This window comes from Mirounga leonina, unplaced genomic scaffold (genome assembly GCF_011800145.1).
Source record: "Mirounga leonina isolate KUSES-001 unplaced genomic scaffold, KU_Mleo_1.0 Mir_152, whole genome shotgun sequence".
NCBI classification, from domain to species: domain Eukaryota; kingdom Metazoa; phylum Chordata; class Mammalia; order Carnivora; family Phocidae; genus Mirounga; species Mirounga leonina.
The window spans coordinates 5,268,630-5,284,351 of record NW_023270380.1 but is presented as its reverse complement, the minus strand read 5'-3'; the positions used below and the strand labels follow the sequence as shown (position 1 = coordinate 5,284,351).

The following is a 15,722-nucleotide window of genomic DNA, read 5'->3' as shown; positions in this document are numbered from 1 at the left end:
CCCCCCCCCCCCCCCCCCCCCCCCCACCGGTCAGTTGCAAGAACAGCAAGGAAAAGAAAGCCTTCTCCAGAACCAGAAGGTGAAGTCGGGCCCCCTAAGATCAATGGAGAGGCACAGCCATGGCTGTCCACACCCACAGAAGGGCTCAAGATCCCCATTACTCCTACATCCTCTTTTGTGTCTCCACCGCCACCCACTGCCTCACCTCATTCCAACCGGACCACACCGCCTGAAGCGGCTCAGAATGGCCAGTCGCCCATGGCAGCCCTGATCTTAGTGGCAGACAATGCAGGGGGCAGTCATGCCTCGAAAGATGCCAACCAGGTTCACTCCACTACCAGGAGGAATAGCAGCAGTCCACCCTCTCCGTCCTCTATGAACCAAAGAAGGCTAGGCCCCAGAGAGGTGGGGGGCCAGGGGGCAGGCAGCACAGGAGGACTGGAGCCAGTGCACCCTGCCAGCCTCCCAGACTCTTCTCTGGCAGCCAGCGCCCCTCTATGCTGCACCCTCTGCCACGAGCGGCTGGAGGACACCCACTTTGTGCAGTGCCCGTCTGTCCCTTCGCACAAGTTCTGCTTCCCTTGCTCCAGACAAAGCATCAAACAGCAGGGAGCTAGTGGAGAGGTCTATTGTCCCAGTGGGGAAAAATGCCCTCTTGTGGGCTCCAATGTCCCCTGGGCCTTTATGCAAGGGGAAATTGCAACCATCCTTGCTGGAGATGTGAAAGTGAAAAAAGAGAGAGACTCGTGACTTTCCGGTTTCAGAAAAACCCAATGATTACCCTTAACTAAAACTGCTTGAATTGTGTATATATCTCCATATATATATATATATATATATATATATATATACACACACACACACACACACACTCACACACACACACATATATATATATATATATCCAAGACAAGGGAAATGTAGACTTCATAAACATGGCTGTATAATTTTGATTTTTTTGAATACATTGTGTTTCTATATTTTTTTTTTTGACGACAAAAGGTATGTACTTATAAAGGCATTTTCTTCTTTTGTTAATGTTATTAGCATATCTTTGTGCTTTATTATCCTGGTGACAGTTACCGTTCAATGTAGGCTGTGACTTGCGCTGCTTTTTTAGAGCACTTGGCAAATCCGAAATGCTTCTAGCTGTATTTGTATGCACTTATTTTAAAAAGAAAAAAAAAAGCCAAATACATTTTCTGACATTGTAAGATTGCCTTACTGTCTGTTATTCCTTATTGCTGGCCCCTCTCTCAGGCTGGAGGCCAGTTGGTGGAGAAGGAAAGGGAATGAGCGAAGGGGGCACTGTTGTGAAATGGGCGGCATGCCACTGAGAAATGTCACCAAGTTTACCCCAAAACATTGTCCTCTCAGAGTAGTAGGAAAATAGATTTTGAATCTTTCTCTGTTTTGTTCTTAAATTTCAGTTGTTGGGATATTGATGACTGCCTGAGAGTTGCTGCTGAGAGATTTTCAGGACTGTGTGGTTTTGGGGGTGGGGGGGGGATTTTTTTTTTTTAAAGGCAAAGTTGACCACTGTTCACTGCCCACGTGATCAGTTGTACGAGTACAATGCTGCATGCTAGTTGGTTACATAATACCCAATTCAGTGACTGAAGGCGGTGATAATGGATGGTGGTGTATACAAGATGGCACTGCTATCTTTTGAACAGAGCCTGGCTCTGCAGCGCCCCTTCATCTTTTTAAACACCCTAGAGCTCTGTTTGTTGTTGGTCGTGTCTTTCCTTTGAAAAGAGTCGCAAGAGAAGTTACGGTTCAGGTGAACTTGGAGATTGTGGGATTGGTTTTGTTCTGTTTTGTGTTTTGTTTTGTTTATCATTTACCTGTAGTGCTACTGCTGTTGGTACTATCACCGACACCCTGTCGCTAGTGAGTGCTAAATACAGTATGGTACGATGGCAGGAAGAGCGCATGGTGCCGCCAGCTCTGCCCGTGGGCATATCCGTGACAGCCCAGCCGGGGGTGGGGGAAGCCTGTAATTTCCTTCTTACATGTGTTTGAAATACCAAGTGAATAATACTGTTCTTCTGGGAAAAAAAAAAAGATAAACTAGTGAAAATTAAAGAAAGGGTTTTAATAATAGGCAGGCCCCACCTCTCAAACTATTCTTAGAAACCTTTTGTAAACTAATTTCTTTTGATTACTATTTTGCATCAGTAAAATGATTTTTTTAAACCAATAAATCATCTGTTATTAGAAATAGTTGTCTCACAGTGATACTGGTTTTTCTTTTGTGCTGTTACGATTTCACATTGACAGGAACACTATTTTAAATCCTTTTATGTTCAGGTGTTTGTAACTTGGCCCTCTAATTAGGCTGAATCATGGCTTCAAGGTCTACTACAACTTATGTGTATCGTTTACGACCTAGCTTCTGTTTTAGTTTGAAGATAGAGATTGTTACCCTCTTTGGATTCTTTTTTAGTTACGTTTTTGTCTTTCTTTTTTAAATTGCTCAAATATTTTTTAATGGTCGAGTTATTAACACTTGAAAATCAGATACTGCACCAAATACAGTTTTTTTTTTTGTAGTGTTTTTAATGAGTGCACCTATTATTAATGCTGTGCAAATTCATGTTACTGGTCATTGTTATATTACAAACAGACTTGCATGATTAACCAGTTTGTTGTTACACTTTTTTTTTTAATTGGCACATCTATGACTCAGATCAGACTGGTTTCTCTTATGTAAATGCACACATGCAGAAACACAGAGTCAATTTTACATGCCCATAAAGACATGTGTAAAGAATTCAACTATTATGGTTTGTTGTATAAATGTGTATCTAAGCACTTTATTATAAACTGGAATTTGACCTCATAGACTTTACAAGTTGATCAGTCATTTGACCTAATTCGTGGTAGCTATCTGTATGCTTTGCAATCTCAATACAGATAAGCTTTCCAAAAAAGATTAATAAAGAACCATCCTGCTGTTTTGAATAAGTCTATCCAGCTGTGGAAAAGACAACCTATGGTTTCTCTGTGCTGGTGTGTAAGGAGGGGGGAGAATAGGAATAGCTTTAAAGGGCTGTGTATTGAGGTTACTCCCATTAAAAACTAAGGTCTGCATGAGTCCGCCTGGCCCTTGGGTGGCCTTCGTGGAAGGCTTGCAGCTGTAAAATGTTGATCCGGGTTATTTTTCTGGCATTCTCTTAAGTTAAAAAGTTAACACTGGGACATGGGTTTGATGTTTTGTTGTACCTGATGACAGTGCAGAGATTCTCCACAGCTGGATAAAAATGTCAGAAAGCTACTTACTGTACATGGGCAGTATCAGATTTAAGATCCTAAATATTTCAGCTGTGCTTTTAATACTCAAAATATTAGGGGATGGGGTGTTGAAGCTTTCCCTTTTTTTGCTTTAACAATTTATAGAATATAACAGATGTGCTGTCTTTCATGTGGCCTCACATTAAAAGTTATGAGAACGTACACATGGTTTACAACTTTTACTATATACCTTTCCTTGGCCACCAAGTATTTTTAAAGTGTGCCACCTTTTAACCTTTACTTTTTTTTTTTAAGTTGAAGGTGATACTTTTTCTATATATGATGAAACTCATGTCAGCTGAAGTGAGTGTAATCTCAGATATCAACACTATTATATTTTAAAATCACGCTATGGAAAAATCACATGCATTCTGTCATTTGTCAGATTTACAGTACCTTTTTTTTTCTTTAACTTTTAGCATTAAATAAAAATAAAATTGGGAGCACTGAACATTTTCTGAGGCCTTTTTTAATTTTTTAAAGTAAGCTCAGAATGGCTATTGTTTTAATCACTAAGGGCAATGTGACCAAAGGATGTGTGGGTTTGGGGTTGGGGTTTGACTGGAACTGCAGGAGAAGAACAGGAGATAAAAAGACCCAGAACAAAAAGGCAACTGATGGTAGGAAAAAAAAAAAAAGTGCTAGGGACCCGGGGGAAAGGGCAACTGGATAAGGGAAACAGATAAAGAGAAGAGCTGAACAAAGTACGGCCAGAAAGCGCTTGTTTATTTTTCAACTTGCAGCGGAGCCAGCCACTCTGCAATCGTAGACTGGAAGGAAGATCCTGACAACACTGAAAAGGCTGTCGAGACATGGAGTTGCTCTCTGGAAAGCTTTGGAACGAATCAGCCATGTTGGGCTGTGTGAAATGCACTGAAGACAAAAGAGGGGGGAAAATAGCCTACCTTTTGGAAAGCTGTGGAATAAAATCAGAGCGAAAGCCAGGTGTGAGGTTTATTGACGTCCTGAAATCTGAATTTATAAATAAGAGATAAGAGGTGGGAAGCACCAGGACACATTTGCAAGACATCGTAGGACAGTTCCTAGATGTTTGCAGCCTTTACTCATTTTATTGATCAATGGCTTGGCAGACTCCTACAAAAGGAAGTTGTGAGCCTGACAAAGAGTTTGAGGATAGGGGGTACACACACACTGACTATGTGTTTTAAATTAAACAGCAACAGTTAATGTGTAACTGAATATATTTTCAGTAGGGGTGGTCCGGTAACTTGGGGGACCCATCACTATGTGTATGTCAATAATTTTTTTTATTAGTAGCCTGCTTAAGGCAGTTTTCAAGAAACCATATTCTTAATAAGTTAATTACAGCTTATAATACACAACACAATGTTTCATTTAGTAATCAGATTAAAAGAAATGTTGAACTATTTTTTTAACTTTTTTAAGTTAAATTTTATTTTTAGTAAAATTTAAAAGACTGCAGCTTGCAGAAGTAATTTTTAAAATTTCAAAAACTCCTCCCAAAGTAAACTTTAATGATTGCATTCAGTTTCCAGTTAAAAAAAAAAACCAAACAAACCAGACTCTTGATGTGGCAGATGTCTTTGTTTATTCCCCAAAGGAGGGGAAAAAAGTTGAAGGGAAAATACAGAACTCCTTTTAATTCCTAGATTTAAGTCCCTCGTTACTCAAAGTTGTTTTGCATATGATTTATAGATGGTTTTATTTGGTTAGTGAAGAGTAAAATGTTTCTCTTCCTGATTCCAAAGTGTATACGTGGAATCATTCAGAAAAATGTTCAGTCGTGTGTAGGCCACTAGAAGTCCTGAGTCACCCTCATTTGCTTGCCTTTTCTTTGTAGGGAACACTATGAGAAGACACGCCTTTCCTCTGTCACAGACCAAGGTCAGAGGCACCAATGAATGGAATACATATTTACCTACTTCATCACCCAGGGTCCTAGAAATGAGAGGCTGGGTGGGGGATGCTGTTTAACTCCTTCAGTGCCAACGGCTAGGCCTCCAACAGCAACGGTATTGATTATGATCAAATAAAAATTATGGCGTAACTTCCCAGATTATTAATAATCTAGGGCCTTTGTTGCTGTTCCTGTTGACAGCCTGCATTTTCCTCCAGTTATGAACCCCTAGCAGTAATTTAAAAGGCACACAAATATACAAAAAGTCAATTCGTCAATTCAGAGGTTGGAAGGTAGAAAGTGACTGGATTTATGGATTATCTGTGGATTTCTCTATTAATCCCCAGATAAATCCATAATTAGGATATCCACACTATCCCTATTTACCATTAACTAATTCGTACCTAATTTAACTGAACTTTTTTTTAACCCATTAGCCTGTTGTTACCTGCCCCTTCACTATGTCAATACAATTTCAAATGGTTGTTTTACAAAAGCTTTCCTTTTTAAATTTGAGTATCATTTATTTTTTTAAAATTACAGAATATGAAATCTACATCGGCACTGATCTTTATCACAGAATATTGTGTGCATACATATTCTGTATGGCACTAAGCAGCATAAACCAACCCATACAAGCTACAGAAAAGGTATTTTAGGGCAAAAAAAATTTCGCTAAGGGCAAAATCATTTTTGGAATCATGTAGACATTGGGTCATCTTCAGTACACATCAAATTTGTCACAAAGTCAGCCATGGAAATCCACTAGGAGGTGATTTTCTTTTAGGTCAGACAAGGTCTGGATAAGAGACTATACAGGATTCCTAGTTTAAATTGGAAGCATCAGTGCACTGGTTGATCTCGTCTTTTGAATGGACTTTAGAAGCTGGATTGCATAATCGAAGAGCCTCCTCTAGCAATTCAGTAGAAGCCCTTGATGCTGAGATAAGACATCCTATACAGAGTAATAATGTCCCATTTGAATATTTCTAAATATACTTTGCATTTTGGGGAAAATGAATTGTGTTATATAATCTGTAGATCCCACCACTTAAACACTTTTACTTAGCAGTGACTATTTCATTCTCCGTATCACTACTACCAGTTAACATTCAGATGCCCACGAGGGGACAGGCGTCACAACCAGAGTCACTTTTGGTTGCATAGGTACTCGGGTAGCCACTTTAGCAGATAAATATTTGGGTCATTGCATATTTCTCTGCCTTTTGGAAAACCTCTTTCCCATGACAGTTCCAATCGAATAATTTGAACTGTAAATGTGGCTATTTATATTGCCAGGGAAAATAAGTCCAGAATCGCTTCATCAGAACTCAGGGCCTTAAATTTATTTTAATATATAATGAGAGTTTATTAAAAGAGCCTCAGATTATTGAGCTTTTACCTTCTTTTACTGTTTGATTTTAAAATATTAACCACACCAGTAAGAGTTCTTCTGCAGAGAAGTGAAATGTAGGAGTAGGGATGGCCTGGGTCTGAATAAATCAGTATGTTGCACACAGCAGTGGCTTGGGGCCTCCCGTGTTCTCCAGAGCCTGAGAAGACTATGCGTGCGCTGCGAAACAGAAACAGGCGCTGCATGCCTTAACCCAGGCTAAAAGCCTCTTACCTCCGTTTTTGTTATTTCTGCCTCCAAACAGCCGTTCCATTAACTTTTTTTTGGTGATAAAAGATAAAGATTTATTGTACCCCATATACAACTGAAATCAGAATTTCACAAGAGGGTCACAGTCATTAGAGAAGTTTTGGAATACTATTCTGTTAATAAGCACCATATGGGCTGTCGCCCTTAGTATCTGACACCTAGTAAGTAGGCACATCATTCTAGGCTTTGAACAGCTGAGAGTCTAGGCCCCAGCTTTCTTGGAGCTTAAAGACTATTCCACGGATAGGGAGGGCATGTCAGTTTGCTTGATGAAGAGCCCATATGGAAGAAAGTTAATCACGCGTCGGTTTCCTTGCACGAGTTTGGAAACTATAGTTAGGGCAAAATTCTTACGTGGAGGATTGGGTCTCTTTCTAGAACGCCTATCTGGAATCTCGGTAGAACTCTGACACGGGGACGCAGTCCGAAGTCCAAAGTGCTTGCACACAAGAAACTCACCACGCCCAGCATGCAACCGTCTTGCATGAAAGGGGCCGCCGGACCTCAGTATCTTCCTACAAACCAAGAGGCCCTTTGAAATCATCGGGGCCGGGTCAAAATCGTCAAATTGTAGCTTTTTCTTTTTTTTTCACCTTCTTATTGTTGCTCACAGTGGCGTTTTTGAAAAGGAGGAAAAGAGCCGCCAGCGCTGCCCAGCCCTGTTTCCTGGAGGGGAAGGAAAGGGGAGGAGGCTCCCTGACTCTCCAGCAGCCTGCGTCAGGGCCTGCGCCCACGAGGAGACCTCGCTGCGGTTTCCAGCGCGGCACCCTGACTCACGCCGCGCCCGTGTTTATTTATTCCAGAACTTCTGCCGGGGCCGCCGGCGCAGTGCCTTCTCCCCGCGCCCCGCTCTGCGCACGTGGAGCCGGGCGGCGGGACCCCACGGGGGCGGTGGCGCCGGGTCCCGCCCCGCCAGCCCGCCAGCTGCGCGGCTATAATTAGCGAGGAGCCTCGGCCGCGCGCGCCCGCCCGCGTGCCCGCGAGGCCCGTGCGCGCGCGCGCGCGCGCGTGCGTCCCCGGCCGCGCGCCCTGGACCGGTTACCGCGTCGTGAACCAAATAAAGTAAAGGTCTGGCTCCGGCCGGCCGAGGCGAGCGAGTGGCGTGCCCGCCAGCTCAGGGGTGTGGCGAGCCCTCGGTTGCCCAGAAAAGATCCGCCGCGCGTCAGCAAGAGCCTTGGCTGCTGCTGCGAGGGTCCCCGACGCGCTGCCGGCTGTCCTGGGTGGATTTTCTAAGTTGGGGAGGCCGCATGACAAGAGCTGCCCCAAATGTCACTCCCTTTTTGGAAATCATGATGCTAGCCTTTTTTTTTTTTTTTTTTCTTTCCCTACGACTGTGGCTATAATAAGGCAAATGTTCCGTGCTGGTGGAGTAAACACTCATAGTTAAGGGACATCTGTCTTCGGGGAAAGCACACCGAGGCCCGGTGCATGTCCATAAAAATGTGTTTATTAAGCAGACCTCAGGACATGCCCATATGGGTACTACAAAGTCAAATAAAGTACTGTAACAACTGACTACCTAAAAGGGAGTTGCCTTTTTATAGAGAAACCTTTCTTTCAATTAGAACAACAGCAAGGAAATTTTTCTCTCCTCGTGGTGCCATTGGGCGCTTGAGGTGCCCCGCCATTCATTAACTTCTCATTTTTGTTAATTATTAAATCTAATACTCTGCAGTAGCATCTCAAAAAAATATATATAATAAGGAGGGTCCTCATCCTTTTAAAAAATGACCCTGAAATGCCATTTGTTACCAGCCTTGCAGTGGGGGCCGAGGAACCTCACTGTGGACTAAGTGTTGTATAGTAATTTTTGTCATTGCTTAAAAGTGACTGCGGAAGATGGATGGGAAGCTAAAAATAAATAAAATAAATAAATTAAATAAATAAATAAATAAATAAATAAAACCGTGCTCCAGGCTTGAGAATACCTAGACACAAGTCTGGCAAAAGACTTCCTTCACCAACGTATATTTCTTTCCAGACAGCAGGCACAAAAACATTTGAGAAGCTTGAGATGAATTCCTACAAAACAGCCCACTCCTTCTATATTTTATCGAGGAACTCAGAAGGCTTCTCAGGTTGCAGGTCGGTTCCTAGGAAGCTATTCTTGCCCTTTTCCTGTGACTATTGTTCTTGACACGGCGACTCTTGAGTCACCTGCTCGGCTCCTTCACAAAGATCTTTGAGAGGGAATTATGCTGAGAGAGGCTTTATGAGAACCCGCCTCAGGTCTGTCCAATTCTGTACCAGATACACAACGTTGGAATGGAGGTCAGGAAATCTCCAGATGTTCTTGGGCTTTGTGTGGCCATTTCCAGGCAATTCAATGAAGTTTTGTGCTTCTATTTGCAATTATTATTATTATTTTTTTAATTACCATGTACTTAGTAGGGGCAAAGGGATCAGACTGGACTATCTCGATGACAGCTTTTTGGTTTTTCATCTGTCAGCCAGACATGAGAAGGCACTGGGTGTACGTGATACCCATTAGGTACTTGGGCGCAGTGATTGTGTACCACTAAAAATATAGATTCTTGGTTATTTTGTCAAAGGGGGAAATAGCAAACAGCCTTGAAACACTGGAGAGAAGGGGCTCCCCCTGCTGTCATCATAGAAGATGCATCGTCTTTCTGGCTAGAGTCGGGTACCTAGGACACCCACCCAGTGTAAAGCGTAGCAGCAGATGATTCCTGAAGGTGTCATCCCCTTGGGGGATGTACAGTTCTATTGGAAACAAAATAAAAATACAGACCACAGATGAAGGAAATGAATACTTTTCTTAAAAGTTTCTATGCTCAGACTCATTTACTGAATGGCCAGCTTCCCCATAAACCACCAAAATGGCTAACCCAAGTCCACGGATGGCTCCATAGGCAGGGGTGGTATTTGCCACCTGGTGGCAGGTGGGGGGTGGGGTGAGGATACGTTTGAGCCTATCATGCCTTTTAAAATAATCAACCAATACAAACGATGTCTGATGAAAAAGAAAAACACACCTTCACTGAATTTTGACCTCGGTAGAAACGTTGGATGTGTAAAAAAGCGTTTCATTTTCTTGTAAATCACACTTCTCTGCACGTGGGTCTTTATCTCCATAAGTAAGCCTTTGGAGCTCATGACCACCACACATTTGTGGCCCTGGAAGGAACTCACTCGACTCTCGACGATACACATTGCCTAAGTGGGGTGTCAGCCGTGACCAAACTAAGCCGGGGTCGTTCATCTGTGTGTTTGCTGAGAGGTTGGGGGCTTCGATGGAATGAGTCCGGTCGGAGCTCTTCATGGATGAGGCCAAGCGCAAGCAGTTAAGAAGGAAAGGAGATAGGGACATGGGCAAACGTTGAGAGATTGAAGAGGAAAAGCCACACGAGGAGAACCACCATCTACCTGGGTGGAGTCATGTGTGCATTCACTCACTGGCTCCCGCCTACCCCACCCCCCGTCACCCCACAGATCTAGCTCATGGGGCAAATGCAGGCTCTTGACCTTCAGCCCCAGCTCCACCTCTTCCTAACCTTAGCATTTAACCCTCTGACCTCAATTTAATTATCTGTGAAATGGGTTAAGGATATTACTTACCTCGTGGAGTTGTTGAGGGGATCGAATGACAGGGGTCTATAACACGCATACCGTGGGAACCAGCACGTATGAAGTGCTTGATGAATTTGGGCCAATCACCCCACAGTGCTGGGCTTGGGGCTGGAGTTCGAGAATTATTTTAAACTGATGTCTTCAAGTTGGCTTCCAGAAACCCCTTTCTTCATTCCCCCAGCTCACTGACTCACCTCGCTGGATGGAGTGCCCTGGGCTCAGTCCTCAGACGGTTTTTCTCTCTGTCCACTTACTCTCTGTAATCTCGTCCAGAATCATGGTTTCAAAATAATATTTATGTGCTGACTCCAAAGACCTCTGCCCTTGATATCCTGCCCCGAGTCCTGCTCATCCAGCCCCTGAATCCCCTGCTCCCAGGCTTTCTTGTCTTACTCAACGGCAGTTCTTGCAGTTGCTTGGGCCACAGACCTTGCAGGGCTATTTACTTTAGTTTTTCTCACACACGTTTCATCCAATCTTTCAGCAAATCCTCTTGGCTCTACCTTCAAAAAAATGTAATCATGAATCTGATCACCTCCTGCCACCTCGTCGCAACCGTCATCATCTCTTGTCTGAAGCAATGCAGAAATTTCTGAACTGTTCTTCCAGCTTCTGCCCTTCCTCTCTGCAGTTTATTTTCAATTCAGCACCCAGAATAAACCTTAAATATTGGCCTGCTCTTGCTTCTCCTTCACTCAAACCCCTGCGATACTTTTCTATCTCATTTAGAGTCAAATGCGTGGTCTTCTGCTGGCCCGTGAGGCCGTGCTGCCTCTCAGACCTGGCTCGGATCCTTGCTCACTCCACTTCAGCCACACAACCCCATCTTCACTGCTTCCTGCCTCAGGGCCTTTGCATTTGCTCTCCTCCGTTTGGAATGGTCTTCCAAGATGTAGTCATAGCTCACTCCTTCACTCCCTTCAGGTCTCCACCCCACTGTTCCTATTGCTGCTGTAACAAATTACCACAAATGTGGTGCCTTAAAACAACACAAAATTGGGGCACCTGGGTGGCTCAGTCATTAAGCATCTGCCTTAGGCTCAGGTCATGGTCCCAGGGTCCTGGGATCGAGCCCCGCATCGGGCTCCCTGCTCCGCGGGAAGCCTGCTTCTCCGTCTCCCACTCCCCCTGCCTGGGTTCCCTGTCTCGCTGTGCCTCTCTCTGTCAAATAAATAAATAAAATCTTTAAAAACAACAACAGCAACAACAACACAAAGTTACTATCTTGGAGTTCTGGATGTCGGAAAACTAAATTGAAGATGTTGACAGGGCTGGTTCCTTCTGGAGACTTTGGGAGAGAACCCGTCTTCTTGCCCTTTTCAGCTCCTAGAGGCCGCCCACATTCCTTGGCTCGTGACCCTTTCCTGCCACCACTCCACCCTCTTGCTTCTGTCCTCACATTGCCTCCTGCCTCCCTCTTATAAAGACTCTTAGAGGGCGCCTGGGTGGCTCAGTTGGTTAAGCGACTGCCTTCGGCTCAGGTCATGATCCTGGAGTCCCGGGATCGAGTCCCGCATCAGGCTCCCTGCTCAGCAGGGAGTCTGCTTCTCCCTCTGACCCTCCCCCCTCTCATGTGCTCTCTCTCAAATAAATAAATAAAATCTTTAAAAAAAAAAAAAGACTCTTAGAATTACACTGGGCTCAGCTGAGTAGTTCAGGATACTCTGGTCATCTCAAAATGCTTAACTTAATCAAAAGTGCAAAGTCTCATTACCCAGTAACATCCCATATACGCAGGTTCAAGGTGTTAGGACACAGACATCTTTGGGGGGTCATTATTCAGCTTACTGCATACCTTATATAAAATAACAATCCCAACTTACCCCCCCCGTCCCTCTTCGATTCTTCCCCTTGGCACTGTTCCCCATCAGACAATGAATATTATCTGTTGGTTTATAATTTTTGTCTCCCCCACACCCCAATCCCTGCATGCCTTAGAGTGTAAACCCCACGAGGCAGAGCAAAGCATCCCCCGTGGCATCATAGTGTATGGCGTGTGAATGTTCTCAGTAAATATTTGTTAAAGCAATAAATTTAGCCTCCTATCTTACGAGGGAAGTGTGGTGCAAAATAGTAAACAATAAGATAAGAGTCATAAAAATGTATTTGGAAGATTCAGTGGAAACACAGTCATTCTGCCGGAGAGGGAGCACCAAGAGGGCTGCATGGAGGAGGAAACTGAGCAGGACCAGCCACAGGGCAGGGCTTGCCAGAAGGGACCGGGAGAAGGAACAGAGCTCAGCTCGGTGGGACAGATCTTGGGATGGTTAAGCAAGCCCAGGGATCCTACAGAAATGGTTTAGCCAGGCAAGAGGGTCCAGACAGACCTTCTGAGTCTTCAGATCAGCAAAACCAGGAAGAAAAGGTCAGGGGCATATGCCCACAAACCACACCAGAGTCTGAGTCAGAATGGTGACGTATCCCGAGATGCTTTTACAAGGGTAGGAGCTGGGGGTGTAGGTAAAGCAGGAGGAAGCAGGCAGGAAGCAGGTTCTCCTTGGGTTGGGTGGTGACAGCCTTCCTCAAGGTGGCCCCCAGCAATGGCGGGAATGGGTTCTGATGGCCAAACCCAGAGTGGGTGTTGGCTGTGCCAGCTCTGGCCCCCCACATTCTCCTGGCATGGGAGGAGAGAGGGAAGGAGGGGGTGGCAGGAAGGATGCACAGCAGCATGGCTCCCTAACGGTTCCCCGGGTGGCCTTCGAAGCTGGTTGCAGTGGTTCCTTCAGCGAAAGATTTTGCTCAGAACAGCGTGAAGTGGTCGAAGGCACGACTGCCTTCATGAAGAGCCTGGGTAAGTTCTGTGCTGTCTCTAAACCTCCTCAGCCTCCTCCTCTGTAGAATGGGGATACAGTACCTACTTCTTAAGTCGATTGTGAGGGCTAAGTGAAGACGTAGGTCAAGTCTCTTTGGGGCAGTCACACAATAAACCTGGAGTCTAGTTCTTTATCCCGGAATGGGATGCATCAGAGAGTGGGGTGGGGGGTGACCAACCAATCATCTTCTCTTCCCTCACCCAACACCTGAGATCGCAACACTCAGGGCTTCCCCAGGGGCCCTTTGTGGACAGGATCTCTCTGATCGGCCTTCTTGAAATGCCCATTTAAATTGCACCCCCTCCACCTCTAGAGTTCTCGATCCAAACTGCCACTGCTCGGAACCTTCCCCCACCACCCGCGGTGGGAATGGATTTCCAGCCATTTGTCCCTTCCAGCTTCAGTCGCAAGTCTGTATGGCTCTTCTCTGCCCAGCTCCAACGTGGGGATCTGTGGCCCATCCTTGGCCTTGGGGGAGAGGACAAAGGAAGGCCACCAGGTTCGAGGGGCTGGGGAGAAGCTGGCACAGAGAGGCCTGAGGGTGCTCCAGGTCTGCTCTGTCTCTGGCAGCAAGGGCCAAGGCCAGTTGTATCTAAATTAAATAAATGTACATGTCACTCAGCACACCACAGGCAGGGAGGGAATGTGAATCTCTACGCATTAGGTCTAAAATCAAGAACATGAAAATACACTGTAGGCTCTAGGGTAATGTAAAAAGGGATTTCTCCACCTATAGAAGCTTTGCCTTACATGAAGTTAGGGACTCACTTCCCCTTACAGATAATTTACAAAAATATCAAGACAGAGACCAGCTTCTAGATAACCTTTCTCTGGTCATCTGTAAAGTATTGACCCAATACTGTTCCCCCAAATCAGTTCATCCTAAGGACACAGCCTTTCCTGGGAGTTGGTGCTCATGGCTTTGGTGCAGTTACAAGCCACGGGGTCACATTTCGACTCGGCCTCATGGAAATGTTATGCTTGGGTTTGTCACGGGCTCCACAGTGCGGGGCAGGAGGCCACAGGCACCAGGATAAACTGCAGACTTCCTCTCCACAAGGCTGGGAGAAGCTGGGGGTAGGCTGCCTGGCATGCCAGTCCCCATAGGAAGGCCACAAGAAACAAAGAAGTCTGAAAACAGATCCCCGAAGAGGCTTCTTCCTTTGGGGACATCTGACAAGAGCCTGGAGGTACCCTTGCTACTCTGTAAGGTGTGGTAAAGGGAGTGTGTAAAACCAAGAGGGTCTTATTTCAATGTGGGCTAATGATTTCATGTGGGATTGCTAATATGGGAGCTGTTTTGTTCTCCCTGAGCCACGATGAATGTATTTCTAGGTCACCATGTAGGTTTGGGAAGACATGGTCACTCTACAGGGAGGGGGGGAGCAAGGGACACTGCACAGAGGAGGAGATACTGAAACTCCTCTGTCCTATGCTCCTATGTCCCACCAGGAAGGCTCATGTCTGCCCCAGTCCCCAGGCCAACGCAGGCATGACGAAGGACTTGTGAGTGCCTCTCTCATCCCAGGATCACCTTGTGCCACTGAGGTCCCATGTGACTCCCTGAGTCTCCTTCCCTGCCCTGTCCTGAAACCACTGCCCCTGGAGAAGGCTTCTAGATGGCTCCATGGCCCCTCAGTCATGGCTTCCAGATATTTCCTCCCTTTCTTGGCCCATGCTGCCCAAGTCCACAGCCTGGGCTCTCCCTTGGTCCTACCCTCACGTGCTACTCAGTTGTCCTGCCCGCCAGCCTAGGCCTCCTCTAGGGCTGGAGATCTACCTTAAGCCCCAGTGCATGGTAAGTTTTCTGCTCCTTACTTTTGGTTTCTTTCCCAACATATCCTAGGGGATGGCTCTCTGCCCCAAGTTCCCTGTCGTCATGCCGTGTTCACCTGCTGAGACTCTGGGCTCCATGGTGATGACCTCTTGCGAGGTGGTGCTTGAGACTTTCAGAGATTAAGGGCTTCCCATCATCATCTCCCAAAGCAGACTTTGCCACCAAATCAGTTGAACTCGTGCTTGTCCTATCTTAGTGGACAAGCCTTATGCCATCGTATTGGTCAGGGTTCTTCAGAGAAACAGAATATATACATACACGCACACCTGTACATACATGTGTATGTGTATCTCTCCTGTTAGTTCTATGATATATATTTTATATAGATAGATATAGACCGAGAGTTAGAGAGATTTTAATAAATTGGCTCAAGCAGGTTGTGTGGCAGGGTGGAATTCCCCGGAAGGGCTGATGTTGCAGTCTGGAGTCTGAAATCCGTAGGCTGGAAAATCAGGCAGGGTGTCTACATTGCAGTCCTGAGGAGAATTCCCTCTTCTTCAGGAAACCTCAGTATTGGCTCTTAAGGCCTTCAACTGATTGGATGAGGCCCACCCACATGACAGAGGGCAATCAACTCAAAGTCTACTGGTTTGAATGTTAGTCACATCTAAAACATACCTTTAGGGCAGCATCTAGACCAGT

The 15,722-nt window shown here is 45.4% G+C and overlaps 1 protein-coding gene across 1 annotated transcript; it reads left to right on the top strand.

Annotated features, from left to right (window-relative positions):
* Positions 1-9: 9 nt before the first annotated feature.
* Positions 10-3,230, top strand: IRF2BP2 (interferon regulatory factor 2 binding protein 2; the record flags this gene model as incomplete). Its single annotated transcript, XM_035008483.1, has 1 exon — positions 10-3,230. A coding segment is annotated over one exon (741 nt), but the record flags the coding sequence as incomplete, so codon positions are not given.
* Between the last annotated feature and the right edge of the window lie 12,492 nt (positions 3,231-15,722).